The following is an 18,697-nucleotide window of genomic DNA, read 5'->3' on the forward strand; positions in this document are numbered from 1 at the left end:
GGAAAGAGCAGAAAGCTCCCATCCTCCAGTGCTTAAACAGGATGAATGTCTGTAGGCCAGCTGGTCTTCCTGCATGAGGTGATGGTGGTGAGAGGCCATCATCAAAATTCTCCAAGCCAGTTGGCATCCTACAATTTTGAGCTAATGACTCCTTCTATTTGGATTTTGAGAACTGTTCTGAAAATCTTGGCTAAATGTTTCGTTTTGAATTTGACTGAAGCTTTAATATGAATCCTTCCTGTATAAAACTCAACTCTTCATCACTGAAGTAGTTGTTATAAAGATTTTAAGAAGTTAACTAAAAGACAGAGGTGCAAACCTGGGAACAAAGCGGACTCATTTTTTATTTGTTTACTTTTTTAAAAACAAATTTTACTGTAACTTTAAATATAGTGCTCACGATAAATATAATGCATACTTATAATACTGGTATTTGAAAACATGATTAATAGCAATTTGTAAGTTGACATATAACACTTTTCTTCTATGTAAAACCTAGTAGAATTTTACAACTGCACTTTTAATTTTGGGAAGGCACATAAGGTGACCTTCAGTATGTTCAAATAATGCAGTAATTCCCATACTTGTTTCTTCCCTTGAAATGTCTCTGGACATTTTATTTATTTATATTTTAATGGATTCTTTTTCTCCTTCTCTGCTAGGAAGGATGCTATTTCTTCTTTACACCAAGAAAGTAGACCCTGCCCCATTTCTTCCATGACTCTATTCTTCTCTCTCCTTTCTATCCCAAGATCATGTACTACATGTAATTAACTAGGATTTTATTCATGCAATTCACCAAAGAACAAAATTTCTTTCATTCTTTGTGAATTGCCTCAAAACCCAGTACCTACAGGAAATTCTCTTCAGTTAATTAAAGGAATGTACAAATGAATGAGGGACATTTTGGTGATCTTCCTTTCTTTGCACCCTGCCTTCCAACCCAAACAAAAAAAATCACTCTTTTGCATCAAAGGCAGACACATATATGCTCCCCTGTTCTGTTTCACTTCCCCTTATCTAAAATGGTTACAAGCAATCTATCAAGAGTTAATAAGTATGAGTTGTCAGCCATTAAAAGTGCATTTTCTCCTTGTTTACTTCTATTTAAAATATATTGTTTTAAGGCATATGTGATACTAGTATATATATTAGCCTTCATAATCTCTTAAAATAAACGTTATATATCTTTGACATTTAAGATATATAATTCAATTGAGATAGGCTCAAGCTAGAAACTACTGCAATGGTAATAACCTCTTATTAAAGCTAGTAATTGATGGAGAGGTTAAAATATTAAAAGGCAGGATGCCAGGTAAAGGGAAATAATCCTAAATGTGCAAACAAGTAGTACATCAGACAAAAGTTTAGATTTGGGGCTACAGAAATGACATTTATCTCCTCAGATTAACTTACTATAACTATTCTAAGCATGAGAAGAATATTAGTAAAGAAAAATGTGTGTATGTGTAAGATTATGCAACCAATTTTTCATATATATATGAAAATTTCATATATATAAATCTGCATCTCACAACTAGAATAATCCATTCTGTTACTAAAAACTAGTTCCTCCTATTCAGCTTCTTCTTTGTGTACATTTTAGAAAGTCATTTCTGGATCTTATCATTCTTCCCTGGAGACCTTGCCTTTGGCAATTACAACACAGCAGAAAAATTCCTGAACACATGCTCCATACCTTTTCCAAATATGAGTTATCTACTTCTGTCTATTGTTAACCTCTTGGGCAGGGAAGATAGATGTAAGTTTAAATTCAAGATTTTCAGGCTAAATTTTTTTTTTTAAAAACCTTATCTTTTAGCTTTCTCATCTGAAAATGCTCAGCCATGAACCTAAATGATGTTATTTTATGAATCTACAATCATTTAGGTGCAGCTCAAGTAATAGCTATTCTAGTGGTAGGAGAAGTCATGTCTTCATCACTTTATTGTGTTTATATTTATCACTATTGTATAGCTCTGAGGTATACAATATAAACAAGGAGACTCTGGGTAGTGTTATTATTTTGATGTGGTATTTGATACAGTGGCATGTCCAGGGGTCATAATTACTTTTCTATTTGGTTTCTTCATATTCAAATAGATATATTTTTGATATTTGAGTTACCATTAAGAGAAGTTAAGAACACTAATAGGTTAGAGAAGTAAGGAATGAAGGGAGAAGTGGTTACCTTCCTATCTTAAATTTCTAGGCTACTTGAGGAATCATTTTTGACAGACATATAAAAAGATGAATGAAAATTAAATAAAAATGGAACTAAGTCTTGAATTTAATTATACATGTAATCCACATTTCCTACTTAGTAGTCTATGGATTATCAAATTTGAAAAAGAATAAAGCACCTAAAATTTTCTAGTTGTATAACATTTTCTTTGTAAACATAAAATGTCACTGTATCCTACTCAGAGGGGAAGAAACAAGGACCAGAAAGAAATTTTTAAGTCAAGCTTATGTTACAGGTTACTATTTTAAACTTCTTATGGCATTACTTATCTTAGTTGTTGCTAGTTTAAAAACTAACATTTCCAATGTTAATGTTTAAGTCAGTGCTAGCAAAATATATTAGAAGACCACATCCTCAAATAAAAGGAAAAAATGTAATTAGTATCATAATTTAATTTTTCTATTGGATGAGATTTTCTTCACTTATATTTTAAAAGCAAAGTATACTAAATACTGATTAGTAATGTAGAATCTTTGTGGAAAGAATAATATGAACAAAGACCACCTGTAAGTCATTAAATTTTAAGAAAATTTAGTAAACATAAGCAAATGTACGGCTAGGGGAGCTTACCAACAAGTAGAGTGATGAAATATTTTATTTCCAAATCCAACTTTTAAAATCTAAGATGTTTTAAATTAATTGGTAACAAATGCCAGAAAGACCTTTTTCACTAGCCAACTTTCATTCCTTAAACCTAATTTTAATCAAAACCTCTTATAAATTTACAAAAACTTGAAGTTCCCTTAAAATAATCCATGTATTCAAAAAGTTTATCACATTAACTACTTGATTACTATTGGCAACGACATGCTGTATCCATCTTGATGATGGTCAATTTGGTCTTCTGGTACAGTGAAAGACACTGCAAAGTACGGGGGACCCAAGTCCTTTCTTGTATGAGCAAAGTTCAAGTTTTCACAGCACCCTCTTCTGTGTTTCCATTGAAATTTTCCACACACCAAACCTCCCTTACTATGTGATATTGTGATTATCTGTTTAAACATCTCAACCTTTCACTGGACTCTGAGTATAACTTCAGGATAGAGATGGTACCGTATTCAGTTGTGAATCCCCAGGGCTTAGCACTATGTGTGGCCATAAAATAAAAATTCAGTAAAATGATGTTGAATGAATGAATGAATGAAATAAGCAAAGGAAGTTCAACAGAGTCAGCCAAGCTGCAATTAATTGAGAGGATCATTTATAGGCTCACCAATAGCTACATAACATATTTGTAGGCAGTGGTGCTGAGGATTAGTGAGAAAGATGGAAAAATGATATTTTAAAAGTCAACAACTGCAGATCTTCTATATGGAAGTTTAATCACCTTAAAGCATCAGATTAAATGATATATTTTTCCTTGGCACTCATACGACTTCAGAACAGCCCTCACACAGAGTTATTTAATATTGATTTGGTAGGTTCTATAATCTGATGTATGAAATTACTGTAATATGAAAAAAAATCTGGGGATAAAATGTCACGAATGCTTGTATTATACTTATAAAATATGTAACCTTTAAAATATGTTTAGCTACAAAAGCTTAACACTTAATTGCACTACTTTGGTTTGTAGGCAATGAAGAAAGGAGTAAGCTGATGGCTGGTATTCACCATGCTCGTGTACCAAACGTTATTATTAGACCTTGTGTTTCTGAGGCTTCCCCTAAGTTTTCCAGGTACTAGGAAGGTAGATGATAGGAAAGATAATGGCCCAAAAGGAAGATATAGGCATATATTATATGCTTATAATGCAGCCCCCTTCCCTGAGATTCAATTAGCACACGTTTGTGTAGTTTAAAGTTCTGATATCAAGCTCCATTTTAAAAAATTACCACATCGATATTCTGTAATTTACAGCCAACATATTCTTTGTCTGGTACACATTTTAGGGTTTTCAGACATGAGTGATAATAATAAATGTTTCCTAAGAAATAAAGTGAAATTTGCATCAAATCATGAGGATTCAAACAAGCACATGTTAGTATGATTGTACCTCGTTCTCCCTTCTGACACTTCTTTCTCTGCACTGTACACTTTCTTGTCTCACTGGTGGGGGGACACAGGTTACCCTTTGCTGATGGATGCTGTATTATTTCTCGGACCCGTGTTTCAGTCCCTCTTTTGAAGCCACATGTTTTTCCTTTTTTCGTGCATGGACTCCAAGGACTCCATTCACTGGCCTCACAGTGCACTGAAACAGAACACCAGAAACAGCCTCAGTTCGCTCACACATAGTTTCACAATGGTTAAATAAACAAGAAGGCTTGCTTCCATCAATACTTGCCCAAATTCTGAGCAGAAATCCTGCAGAACAAAGTTGGGCAAGATGACTTAAAGATAAAACAAAGAGAAAGTGAAAGGAATAGAATGTTTTCCACTTTTTGGTCCTCATATTATCAGGTAAACTCACTCTTGCATTGGGTTTACTTTTCACTGTAGATTTGATTAACCCAGGCATGAATATAATTATTCACAACTGACCAATGCTTTACAATTTCTAGAGCACTGCTACAATTATTGATGGATCCTGACCATAACTTGATAGGCTAGTCATTATTACATACTCGAGAATTGATTCTCAAAGTTTAGTGTGCAACAGAATCACCTGCAGGGAGGACTTGCTAAAACAAAGAATGCTGGACCTCTCCCCACCCAGACTTTCCAATTCAGTTGCCTGGGGTGGGGCCTGGGAATTTGCATTTCTAATGATGCATATGATGCAGGTACTGAGAACACGCTTTGAGAACTCCTGTGCTAGAGAATGATTAAGCAAAAAATGAATTCAGGTCCTTGGCCTACAACTCAGTGCTTTTTCTACTTCATGTGCCTTTTCTTGAGTACTTAAATATTGTCATTTATTCATGGGTGTAGATCAGGCATAGCAGTATCTGTTTTAAGTGAATTCTGGGTCAATTTCAGCAGTTAAACTGTTTCTAGAACTCACCTGACTGGCTGATTTCTAGGATGAACTGATATACATTTTCTAAAACTTCTTCTGTAGATTTTCCCCTTTTTCTGTGTGTATCAATCTTTTCAATTGTGGCTTTACAAGGTATTATAACACTTTTTTGCACTTCTAATAAAAATAAACACCTGCAAGGTGATATTCTTTTATTTATTTCATAAAATTTCCTGACTTACAAAGGAAATGGCTTGCAACAGTAACTCTTTCAGATGATATGACTCTCTTTCCACAAAAACAAATTCCCAGTAATGTTGCTGCCTTCTGATTTAACGAATCCTTATTTTAGAGCAGAATACTATTTTTCATACAACCTCAAGAAATATAACCTAAATGTTTCAGAAATTTAAAACCATTCACGATACATTTTTTTCACATGCTTTTTCAGTCACTTTCAGGTATCTGAATGCAACACAGAGTTGAATGGAAATGATTAGATAAATGAATTTAAGTTTCTATGAACTTAAATGAACTTTACTGAACCATTTTCAAAGGAGTCTTCATGTTCAGTTGGTTAAAGAACAGAGCAACCAAATCACTTAATGATATCATAATCTCTTGCCAGTTAAGGTCATATCTCTGATCCCAATATTAGTCATTAAAAAGTAGGGGAGCTTTGCACATACAAATAAAAACACCTCCAAGAAAGCAAATGGAAAAATAAAAATCCAAGTTTGTGAGCTGTAACTTTGTCCAGTATTCATTTAATGCCAGAACTACATGGACTAAATTAGAAAAAAAATTACGTGATGTGGAAATCACCCAAACTTTGGCAATTTTCATAAAAGCAAAGGTGGTCTAGGCAAATGCACACCTAGACTTAAGAAAAACAGATTTAAAAAATTACAACATAGGTAGCTATGAGTCTTTAGTCAGATGATGAATGGTTCTAAAAATGAAATTTTAGTGCCAATCTTAGATTATTCCATTGAAGGAGAAGGAGGAAAAATATTCACAACTAGCGAGTTCAGACATAAAGAGCTCTAATAAGATGCGATAGTTAAAAGGCCTCGAGAGGAGAAGAAATTTTCTTAGCTAAATACTTTCAAATGAACCTCTAATTTTAGCATCCAAGAAATATTTTTGGAAAGAATGGAAACTTTGTTGATCATGTAAAGACAACAAATAGGTTGATTTAAGTAGTATTCAGGTCATTAAATGAACAATATAGATCTGGGGCACTATTTGGTCAAGAGGCAATTAAGAAAAAAACAGAACTGCTCAACAGAAACTGCATTTCTTCTATCCTCTGTATTAAGAACAATCTTAACATTGGAACGTTTAACTGCTCACTAATGAAACAAGTGTCTCAAAAATGTAGTTAGCTCCTTGTCCCTGGAAGTGGTCATGGTGTGGTTGATCATCAGCCTGGAATGCTGTAAAAGGGATTCTTGAACTGGAAGAAAAGTTGAATTGGATATTTCACCAGTAATGGTCTTACAACATTATTCATTTGTTCTCATTCTTGCTGCCTGACTGCATGGTTCCAGAGAGAACATAGCAAGGCCATGTTCTTTGCTACTCACTCTTTGCAGCTAGATATCTTCCTTCTGTGACTAGTTGAACAGCACCAGCTCTCCAAGAAGAGCAATGAGGATGGCAGAATGACAGTGCAGAAAGGAAGCAAATTTCTGGAGCACAAAGTGGAAGAAATACATTCTCCTATAAAATTGGATTCAGTCGACATTTTTGCTTAATTTGACTTGCAAACCATGAGGAGTGGGTATGTTGTGACATAAATCTTTTACCCTAGCTCTGTATGAAGGTGGTGTTTTCTCTGTTTATGACATGTTCTCTCAATTTAAAATCTGGGTAAGAAACAAGTCATGCAGTATAGATTTTAGCAAAGGGAGAGACACATTCTTCAAGCTCTGCCGTAGAGAGCTAGAGTAGAGGTACTAATTATAGCACTGACAATAACTCACGTTGTGTCCTTGGGATAACCATTTCAGCTCTCTGGGTCCTAGTTTTCATATTTGTTAAAGGAACAGCCTTTAATGGTCCTTTGTGATCATCAAGCAAGTCATCATTTTTTGTGAAATTCTGAGGCAATCCCACGGGCATGGTCCACACAAGTGCTTGTAGGCCAGATACCACGTGATGGGAGACATCCCTTACGGAGCAAGCAACAAGAGCCAGCTGGGAACTAAAGTTGTTGATTTGCCTATTCCTATGTCCTAGTTCATTTACACCTATCTGTTCAATGAGCCTGATTCACTAAATGGCTTTTAGATTGCTAACCCCTATTCTAAAATATATAAATTTCTTAAACGTAATTGTGTTAACCAAACAGTCTTTGTCTAAATAGTATTATAAATTACCAGGAAGCCTTAATAGCTAATCCAACAGTGCCAGGTGTTAAATGCTCTCTGATAGGGAAGCATTAACACATTTAAATAAATGGCCTTTGAAGGACTGATGCTACACCTTTAACAACTAAGAAAATCTAAACATTCACCCCTTTGCTGGGTAGAGCAGTATCACAAACTTTCCGCAACTTATCCTGAATTTCTGTCCTTGAATATTTTCAGAACTGTTTCCTACCTTCTCCACAGTTTGGAAGTTATCACCTCTAATCATCAGCCCTCAGGGCCCACAGGGAGATGAACTTGAAGTGCTTTCTCATGTACCTTTTACCCTATTTCTAAGTTATTTTTCTGTGTTTTTATTGACTAGAGGAAAAAATAAGACTGAACCAAATTGAGCCATGAGCTGTTTCAGGAAAGTTGTTTTCCAGATGCTTCTGAGATTATCTTTAAAATATCATCCATTTGTTTCCTTCTCACAAAAACTTTGTTTAGAAATAAATGTCTCACGTGGACCTGAAATGGTTAAACCACCACTTTAGAGTTATTTCTCCAGTACTTAAGATTCTAATGGATCTGTCTGTGGGGAGCCCAGGGGTGTCCTGGAGACTATCTTGCACTGAATCAAGGGGACAATTGTGTGCATTTGCCAACAGCACTGCAGTATCAAAAGGTTCTTGCAGCTCTTGCCCAGGGGATTCTGAGATTTAGTATGCTGTTTCCCCATTTGGTTTAGCATCTGCTCCCCAACTGTTCACCAAGCTCGTAGCTGTAGTAGCTGCACACCATTTAAAACAGGGAAAATATAGCCTGACAGTGATCCGTTATTAGGCAAACAACTTGTCTGAGGAACCTCTCCTCCAGGAAACTCAGCCTGCAATTAATCAGGCCCTGGGACTGTGTCCTTCTGCCAGTCTAAGTCCAAAATCCTCTCCTTGTCTCTGAATACCTGTGCAAGCAGGGCGTTTCAGCAAAGCAGTGTGAGAGAAAAAAGTGAGATTTTTTTTAACCATATCAGATCCAGTTCTCTAAGTCTTTGATCTATCTACTGAGTATTAAAGGGATGTATCCAGAGAATATGTTTCCTCCTTTTGGAAAATAAGTTTAGTCATTGGTTGACATTAGATCTAGGTGGAAACTCTTAACCTAAGGTGGAAATTTAGTTCAAGATCAAATTTGTGTGTGTGTGTGTGTGTGTGTGTGTGTGTGTGTGTGTGTGTGTGTGTGTGTGTGTGTATATATATATATATATATATATGGAAGTATGCATGTATACATATAAATTACTATAAGTAAAACTCCATTAGATAATGATACAAAATAAATCTGTAATGATCACAATAGTTGAAACAGTTATCGATGGTCCCTAAGAAATAACGGTGCACACACAGGGTGTTAAATTTACTGTGATACATGCTGAGTAAGGCCCATTAGGATGGTATCTTTGTAAAGAAGGAGGGAGCAAGCCTCTTAGAGGTGGTCCCTCAGGCTCTTGTGAGACAACACTTTGAGCAGGGTTTCCATGGAGACTGACATTATCATCTCTGGTGTTTCTCATCCCTCCTAAGTCTTAGAGCTCCTCCTCACCAATACTGACGCACTCCATGGTATGGTTATTGGCTTCCAACCCTTCTGGGCAATTGTCAAGGCACTTTCCAAGGTGTAAGTAAAATCCACTTTTACACTTTGTGCAGAAATTTTTGTTGAAACAGGTATCACAGTCAGCTTTGCATTCTGAAAACGAAAAAAGAAAAGAGAAATATGCTTCCATTAGCGTCAGTTAACTATTTATTGTTGGTCCAGTTCTGTATGCTTACAACACAGGCACATGCAACTTGTATGTCAAACAAACACTTAGGCTCAAAATTATTTTGCCAAACCAAATTAAAGATTCTTCCATAGTCATTTAGTTGATGTACACCAGTCATTGATTTCAAAATTATTGTATTTATTGCCTTATGAAAAAAATTTTGACAAGAATGCTTATAAGACCAAGTGTCTATTTATATTAAATGATAGTGAAAATGTTTCATTAGAACTTTAATGAAATGTACTAGGATATTGCTTTTGTGCTGCTCTTGAGGTCTATTTTTTAATTCAACAAATATTTGATTGCCTGCTGTCTGCCAAGCCCTATTCTAGGTACATTGACAGCAGCATACAAAAGAGAGATAAGGCCCATACTTCACAAAGTTTACATTCTAGGAGGGGAGATACAATAAACAATAATGGTAGTTGATCCTCATATGGTGATTACTGTATGTCATACACTGCTACAAGTATTTTACAATATTGTCATTTAAACCTTAAAATAACCCAGTGAGGTAGCCCCTATTATGATTCTCATTTTACAGAGAAGGAAACTGATTCAGAAAGGTTAGGTAATTAGCTCAGGACCACAGAGCAGAGTGGTCCTTGAAACTAAGCAGTCTACTTCCAGAGTGATAAGTGCTCTGGAAAAAATAACGACAAAAACAAAAGGTAGGAAAAAGATATAAAAAATGACTGATGAGGGGAAGAGGTTGATTATTTTGGACAAGACGGTCATGGAGTGCCTCTGTGAGAAGGCGACATCTGAGCAGAATCTTGAATGAAAGGAGAGAGCCCGCCAAGCAAAGGTGTGGGCAAAGCGTTTTCCAAACTGCCAGGACGGTGAGTGTACAACAGTCATTTCAAAAGCCTTGAAGTGGGAAGATCTTGCAAGAAGGCCGGTGAGGTTAGTGCAAAGTGGTTGAGGGGCAGTTGTAGGAGCTGAGTATGCAGAGGAAGGCAGGGCCACATGTGATGTATGCTAGAGTAGCGATATTTCCTAATTTACATTTCGAAAGGTTGCTGGGTCTACGGCGTGGAGAGTAAACTTTCAGTCCAGATGAGATGTGATCTGAGAGTGTTTCCAACATTTAATTCCAACTGATAAATAAATGTTTCAATTGCTGTACTGGAATCCTTCTTGAAGCGAAAATAGCTGAACTACTTCTTTCAGTCATTAAATACTTGGATTTTGTGACGGTGGTGGGAACTCAGGTGGCACTGGTGCTTGTGGTACCTTTCTACAGGCTCAATGAATGATAAACATGTTCTCGGTTTTTGTTTTATGATAAAAAAACACCCCTCAAAACTGGAGTATTTTTTATAGTGGTGAAAATCTTCCTACCCTGAGGGCTAAGTTCAAGTATGGTTTAGCCTAAGTGTCAGGTAAATATTATTATTTACTTAACACTGAATATTACAAATATGGCTAGAGGCCATTTCAAATCTGGAAAGTCCCCCAAGGATGAGATAAAAACATAATTTTGTGTAGACACTTACTTGTACACTTATTTATATCTGGATAACGAGTTCCATAATATCCACTTGGACATGAAGAGAGACACACTCCAATCTGCTTCATGCCAATTCTTTCCAGAACAAAAAATAGTTTGGGCTTACAGGACAAACATCCATTGTAATCTGAACATGTTGCACAGCCTCCTTGGCAGCCTTGACTGACGTTAGGATGCACTAGGGGGACAAATGTAGAAAGACAAAAATGAAAGTTAAATCATAGATATAGAAGTTCAATGACATTCTCTGGGCAGGATACACGTTTTCTTTTATTAGCTTTCAACTTGGTGGTAATGGGTAAATAAGTTGGGAATTTTCCCCTCTTTTCTGTGATCTGGTATTTCCCTTCAATACATACATATATTGTTCTAATTTCAAAGTTCTTAAAATTTGAGCATTTGAAAAATAAGAATATATTGCCTCAAAATATTTATAGATAGTATATACCTAGTGGAAGTATCCTCACTGAACTAGCACCCTGGCAGATTAGAGACGGGTATTTTGTGCTCACTCATTGAAATCAATACATATTAGTTTTGCTTTTCATTTATGTGGTGGATGCCTCTAATGTCCTCACGTAAGGATGACAACATAGACTGGGGCTTAATCTGAGTAATGACACTAATTTTTAAGATATCTTTTTCAACTCTGGTCTATTACAGAACACCATTTCACTCTTTGATTCAAAGCAAACTGATTCTGCAACTATGTAGCTATTCAGCACCTCACTCCCTGCCAATGCTTTCCTGAAACATTTCTTCTCACATGAGTTTAATATTTATCAGTTCAAATCGATATAATGGTGAAAATGTGATTTATCTTATCAGTAGTTCCACGTGGATCATATGTATTTATAATAATATTTACCATAAGTTATGTTCAATATTTGATCTTTTGGTAGAGAAGTCTTATAGTTTCTGTGCCCTCATCTTTCATTTACTTAAGTGAAATATATATTTGGTGAGGACATGGCCAGTCCGTTCTAAGGGCTACTACTGCACATATCCCTGAGAATCCCAAGGTTTCTAAGAGTCACCAATATGTGTGGTGAGAATATTCATTAGCAAGTCTGAACAAATACAAACATTTGGAAGATTCATGTTTACTTGAGATCTTCACAACTTTAAACATTTTTTATGACTATTAACTGGTCATAGACACCTATGTGTGAGCTCATGGAAAATTGCTGACTGACGTGCATCTCTCATGTAGCTGGTGTTTGGGATGATTTCTTCTCCTAATGTATTCTCTATTCATATACAATATTAATAGCTTTACGGTCCCTTCAGGAATTCAGAAGGGAATAATCTTGACCCTATGAGAAGCAAAGTTGAGGCACAAGAGTGCAAAGGCATCCCCGTGTTTCTCTGACTACTGTTGGTGCGGGGAGGGACCTTGCAATTACTAAGTCTATCTTCACAGTGATGTTTGATTATTGCTAAGTTCTTTACTGCAAAAACAAATCCCACCAGGCTTAGTTAGAAGGGATACCCATAAGCCCAATCAGTCTTCCAACAGGGGCGCACGGGTTAGCTGCAGAAAGGTCATTTGGTTGACCAGCATTCTCTGCCTGGAGGAAACCATCCCTGAATCAGCCACAGGAACCACAAGCAGCTCATTCTCATTCCAAGACGTTTTGTAAATAAACTGAGGAAACGTGTGGGGGAAGGGAAGTCTGCTCTTCCTGTACATGCTCCTCTGCGGGGTGGGGCGGACATCTAAAGTGGCACAGGAGGTTTAGACATTACAGGACCCGGGGGACTTGTAAGTGAATACTGCCTTCCAAGGAACAGGGTCATTTTTCATGCCAGGAACTCCAGCATTGGAGACTTACAGAAAATGTGTACATATTTTAATCTGGGAAAGACCCTAAAAAAGAAAGGGGTGAAGAGAGTTCCATGTGTTCGGAATCTAATCGACCCATTTCAAAAAGTGCGAGGTGTAGGTCAAAACCTGTAAAACCTTTTCATAAGAATTACTGATGGAAAACGGGACCTCAGTTTGAAAGAAAATCACTCCAAGCTCAGGAAAGTAAGTGACTGAATTTAAATGAAGATGGACTGGATTGACCCACATCAATCTATCTCATCTCTGAAACGCAATTGCTCAAAGGAACACAATTGTAAGTTTAAGCCCCTTGAAACTTTTGTCAATTATAACTTTAAATTGATCAGTTATGAAAATAAATATGACTTACATATTCTGAGCCTCAAAAACTGATATATCTTGAAATAAATTTTATTAAAAATTTGGGTTTTGAATGTCTGGAAACTTCTGCCAGAGAGACCTCTGTATGGGTCCCAGGATTAGTAACAATTTTGCCCCAAATTATGAGATGTGCCGAAGTATCTTGCTTAATTCCCTCTTTAAAACTTTTGCTGATGAACTGTAGCACATTCAACTCACACATGGTACTACAATCACTCTTTTTTCCCCATATATTGCCTTTTTAGACAAAAGTTTTGACAAAACAGAGTTTCGAAAAATTAAAGAAGATATAATTGTCCTAACTGGCAAAGAAAATTTCTGTTTGTTTTTAATCAGGAAATTTTGAATATGGGCACGTACAAATAATGGCAAACTTTATTTCTTCAGGAAGGGTTAAGTATTATGTTGTGGGAAGTAAGAAAAATTGAGACTATGAAGCTCAGATTCTATGATTCTAGATTCTTTTACAGTTGAGTAGCATGACATTTTGCTTTCTTGAACCCTGTACAAGGATCACTCAAAGTATGCAGTTGGTATGACACAACTACATACAAATTTCCCAAACTTCATCTTAAGGCAAGAGTTTTTACTTTTTATGGAAACCACAGAAAACTTTGGTCTGGATTGACTGTAACAGCCCTTTCAGTCTTAAAATCTTATAATTCTAAGAGAGAAAATAGAACTCTACTTTGTCATCTGCTTCTTTTTCCCCCACTCTAGTTATACCTTCATTTTCTATTTCTGAATCACTTTTTTTGCAAACAATGTTCCGTACTACTATCTTATATGAGCATTGGAGGGGTTGGTGGTGGGAGGTTTCACAGAATATTTAACGTTTGAACTTAATCTTAGAAAATGTGTTGAAGTTATGAGCATGTAAGTGGCCATGATGGGACTGGAAGCAGGAACACCACAATTACCCTATCAAGGAGACTGGCACGCGTTCCATGCAACTTATGCTTAAGTAGTGGTGAATGGAGGTATGAGGCACATCAAGAAAATTGGAAGCACAGGATAGATCTAGATTATGAAACCCCTTGTGGGCTCTGCCAAAGAAATTATTCTGTAGATTTGAAGGACTTCAATCTGGTGAGTGATATGATCCCACCTGTATCAGAAAGGCAATTTCCCTGGCAGCATGGCAGGCATGGAAGCTAGGAGAAGGCTAACGTAAGGATCAAGGTAAAAAGACTGATGAGGGCTTCCCTGGTGGCGCAGTGGTTGAGAGTCCGCCTGCCGATGCGGGGGACGCGGGTTCGTGCTCCGGTCCGGGAAGATCCCACGTGCCGCGGAGCGGCTGGGCCCGTGAGCCATGGCCGCTGAGCCTGCGCGTCCGGAGCCTGTGCTCCGCAACGGGAGAGGCCACAACAGTGAGAGGCCCGCGTACCGAAAAAAAAAAAAAAAAAAGACTGATGAGAGCTTAAAATATAGCAGAGACAGTGCAATGTGGTGAGAGAGGGATGCATATTCCAAGGATATTTAGGAGGTGGACTCAATCAAATATGCTGACCAACAGAATGTGGACTGAATAAGTAAGAGGATTTGTGTTTTACGTCTGGCCAGTGAAGAGAAAGGAAAGGGACGGCTGAATAAAAGCCGCAGTTGAAGGGCTGTGGCAAGGTACATAGAATAGGAAGGTCTACAAATATAAACGTGGTTTGGGATCACTGATTTTGCAGATTTTGTGAACTGTCCAAAAAGTGATGCTTAGTAGATGGAGCTTAATATCGTGATGGTTGCTAGAGATGTACGTGAGAGTTTTTTAATTAGAGAAGAAATCTTGAAAGGGCGAGGTGCCGAAGATGCCGGAAGAAGGAATTGCAGTCCAAATAAGGAAAAGATATATTATCAGCTAATTTTAGTAATACTCCGTGTTTCTATACCACTTTTGCTTTCAATTTTTACCACTTTTGCGTGCATCTCATAGAAAGCTAAATTAACTGTGGAAACTGCCATTAGTAAGGTAGAAGCTATCACAATTATTTATTTTGGAACCCCAAACTAGGACTTAAAGAAATGCTGTAAACTGCTGGACAAATAGTGAACTTAGATCAAAGGTTAGAACCTAGATCTTTGATATCTGGTACCAATCTGTTTATATATAAGTAAACTCTAGGTGTGTAACATGGGTAAATACAAAGTGAAAAAATAGGCAGAATTCATGGGAACTTTAAATTGGGAACTTCTGATTACAAATGCTTCAAATACATGGTCAAATTTGTACATCTTTTCCTAAAATTGGGAAAGAGGAAAGTATCTTTTCTTAACTTGTATACGAAAGTTAAATGTGAAGAATATAATGCATAACTTAAACCAATTTTCAGTGTCTGCATTGTCGATACTCCCTGTGTAAGTGACTTCAATTTCTCTAGCTGTTAGGCAAGTCTTCCTACTATTTCTGTTTGAATCTTGTGATGTGTAACTGATGCAACTGTTCCTAAAGGCTATTGTCATGATAGTTAATTCAACTTTTTTGATAAAAGGTGCAGAACATAGAGTTTTAAATGATACTAGAGCATTTGGAAAATACACAATCTTTGTTATTTTCAATGTTTATGATATACCAAATCAACTGCAGCATTGGAATCTAAGTTCTGTGTCTGTAACAATTTAAGTGTAAACTTCAAGGATTTCCCTTACTTTAATCCCTTTCTACAGCCCAACTGCAAATATTAACATCTACTGTAAAGTGCTATGCAGAAGAAATCCATTATTGCATGCTGCCAATTACCTCTGAGAGTCATTTATCTGTGGCTAGAGAATTTCCAGAAGTACAAAATTTAACAGACTTTAGGTTTATAATAGGCTCGACTAAGTTCAAAGTAAGTGCTAAACACATGAAGGTAACATTGATTTTATAATTCAGATAATCAAAAGTTAATAAGTTAACCAATTTGATCAATTTATTTTTAACCAATGAAACATACAGATTCTCCCTAAAGCATTCTTGTCTTTACAACATTCACTGTCTGCTCTTCTCCATGTAGTGGCCTTAGGAGACAGGGTAGGGAGAAGAGACAGGTGAAATTCTATAATCAAAGTTACTTTTACATCTGTCCTTTCTTCCATGTCCTCTCCTTTTACAAGGATGTTCGCATTGACTGGAAGCTTCTCGAAGCAGAAATATAGTCAGTCTAGATAATTTCTTCGTAATTTTCCGGATAATTCTCAGCTTCTACACAGGGTAGCTGCTTACTGAATAGGTCCTCATTAGAGGTGTTTTTTTTTTTTTTTCCCCCCCTTTGGCCATACAGCATGCAAGCTCTTAGTTCCCTGGCTAGGGATCGAACCCACACCCCGTGCAGGGGAAGCGCGGAGTCTCAACCACTGGACTGCCAGGGAAGTCCCTTCATTAAAGAGTGTTTGATTATTGAATGGATGAAAGCAATAAATATAAAATATAAGTCATTTATTTGTGTTTTTTAAAAAAATAACGATGTTAAAGCAGTAAATATTTAACGGAAAGTACCTATAATAATTGACTTTAAGTGAACTGTATCTATGAACACATAGTAAAGAAACAAACTTTGAATCACATACATTTTGAGGATGCTTAATTATGAAATAAATCATTCAAAATAACATAATGAAAGCTTTTTTAGGTGCCATTTACTTCAGTTATCCATTCACCTGGTGAAAATGGAGACTTTTTTCTTGCCTAAGTTAGGACAGCACATTTCTATCAGATCTTGGGACTTGATTGTTATAAAATCATTTTTAAGTTTAATGTAATCTTTTGGTCGTGGAAAGAGATGTTTCATGTTTCCTTTGGAATGTTTGGCAATATTCACTTTAAGAAAAATCTAATGTTAAAAACTTGAATAACTTGGCAGTCTCTTTCAAGTTCTATTGAATCAACCCCAGAAAATATTGAGAGTCAATGTTTCTTATTTGTTCATAGGTTAAAGCTTTTAGGGCAGAACTGACAATGGCTAAGATCTCTAGAACCATCTGGGCAACTTGGGAGTATTAGGTATAGACAGCAAAATATCAAAAGCTGCTTAAATAAATATAATCGCTTACTGGTACACAATACTCCTTTACATTCTTAAATAATGATACCTGGATGAACAGAGGTCTATCATAGTCCTCTATTATTATTTTTGACTAATAATTTGTTAAAAGAGCAACATGTTTATATATATATACATATATAGATTTTGCTACTTTTGAAGTATTGTGTATCATCTGATGACTTTAATGTCTTCATATACCAATGTTTTAATCATTAAATGAATTAAAATTCACCTATGCTATTTAAATATATAAATGTATGCACACGTGTGTGTGTGTGTGTGTGTGTGTGTGTGCACCTGTATTAGACACATGACACCCACACATTCTATTTGGTCTTTTGTCAAATCCATAGCACAGACATGGACTGACCTGAAGCAGTTAAAATCATTGAGTCTGCCACATCTTTTGTCCCAGCGAATCAACTTCTGATACTCTGAAAGTTTGTGCCCAGACCAATGGGTTCACAAAATTCCTAATAGTCTCAGAGAGGAATGTATTCACCAGCTGCTGAATACAGCCCAGTTAGGGCTCCACCATTATTATGTGGGAAACACACTGTTTTTAATGGAAACTATTTCTTTGAAAACTTGGAAAATCTTTCTTTTTCTCTTACTGAATAATAATTTCCTGAAGGGAGTCTAATATTTATATTCTATAAATACTTTAAAATAAAACCACAGCAATAAAACAGACCTAACATTAAGTAGCAATTAGCTAGACTTTCCACTAAAATCAAGCCAGCTCAAAATATTAAGAACATGGCTAGCAAATGATGGCAGATATAAAATTCCCGAAATCTAAGATATGATGAATATTTGGAACTAGATGCCAAGTTGGTGGACAATGGCTGCGCTCTGTCTATGCACAGTCTATAGCATCAGAACTAGAAGTGAAAGATGAAAGTGGGTTGCATTGTGTGTGTATATATATATATATATGTATATTATATACATAATATTATATATATAATATATAATATATATTTAATATACATGCATTATATATATTATACACACACATATATACACATATATATGTGTGTACATATATATGTGTGTTTATATATACATAGTGGAGGCTAGTATTAAGGTTTTTAACAAAAATTTCTGATAACTACTATGTGCCCAACACTACACATGGTGCAGATATCGTAGGAATGAATAAGACATCTGGTTCCCGATCTCACGACGTTAATCGGCTAATAAGCAAGTAAACAAAAAATTAAAAGATTAAAGATTGTGATGAGTGTTGTGCGGGAAATAAACAGGTGGGTAAAGCAGAGAATAACTCCGGGAAGTTATTTTAAATATGCTGGTCAGGAAATGCCCCTTTAAGAAGTTTACCCTTTAGCTGAGACCTGGAGGGCGAGAAGGACTCGGCCATGAAAACCTGAGAGAGAGCACCCCAGGTGCAGCATCAGCCAGTGCACAGACTGTGGGAAGGACCAGGGCATGAGGAACAGCACAGGGGACACCAATGAGACTGCAGTGCTGTGACTGGTATGAGATGAGGTTAGAAAAGGAGGTTAAAGCCAGATCCTACAGACCCTTTTCGACCAAGGTATATATCTGGGATTATCTACCAAGTACCTTTAGACTCTGCATTGGTAAGCAGATACCAGAGGGAAAGGAA

General features: G+C 36.4%; 1 protein-coding gene across 1 annotated transcript in view; it reads right to left on the reverse strand.

The window, feature by feature from the left end:
• Nucleotides 1-18,697, reverse strand: part of RSPO3 (R-spondin 3) — a 79,216-nt gene that overhangs the window by 35,270 nt on the left and 25,249 nt on the right. Inside the window, exons 2-4 of the mRNA XM_007447966.1 lie at nucleotides 10,826-11,017; nucleotides 9,104-9,250; nucleotides 4,242-4,439 (exon numbers count right to left, since the gene is read on the reverse strand). Of these exons, the coding sequence (XP_007448028.1) occupies nucleotides 4,242-4,439; nucleotides 9,104-9,250; nucleotides 10,826-11,017 (537 nt within the window). The remainder of the gene's footprint in view (nucleotides 1-4,241; nucleotides 4,440-9,103; nucleotides 9,251-10,825; nucleotides 11,018-18,697) is intronic.

This window comes from Lipotes vexillifer, unplaced genomic scaffold (genome assembly GCF_000442215.2).
Source record: "Lipotes vexillifer unplaced genomic scaffold, Lipotes_vexillifer_v1.1 scaffold756, whole genome shotgun sequence".
Classification (NCBI taxonomy): domain Eukaryota; kingdom Metazoa; phylum Chordata; class Mammalia; order Artiodactyla; family Lipotidae; genus Lipotes; species Lipotes vexillifer.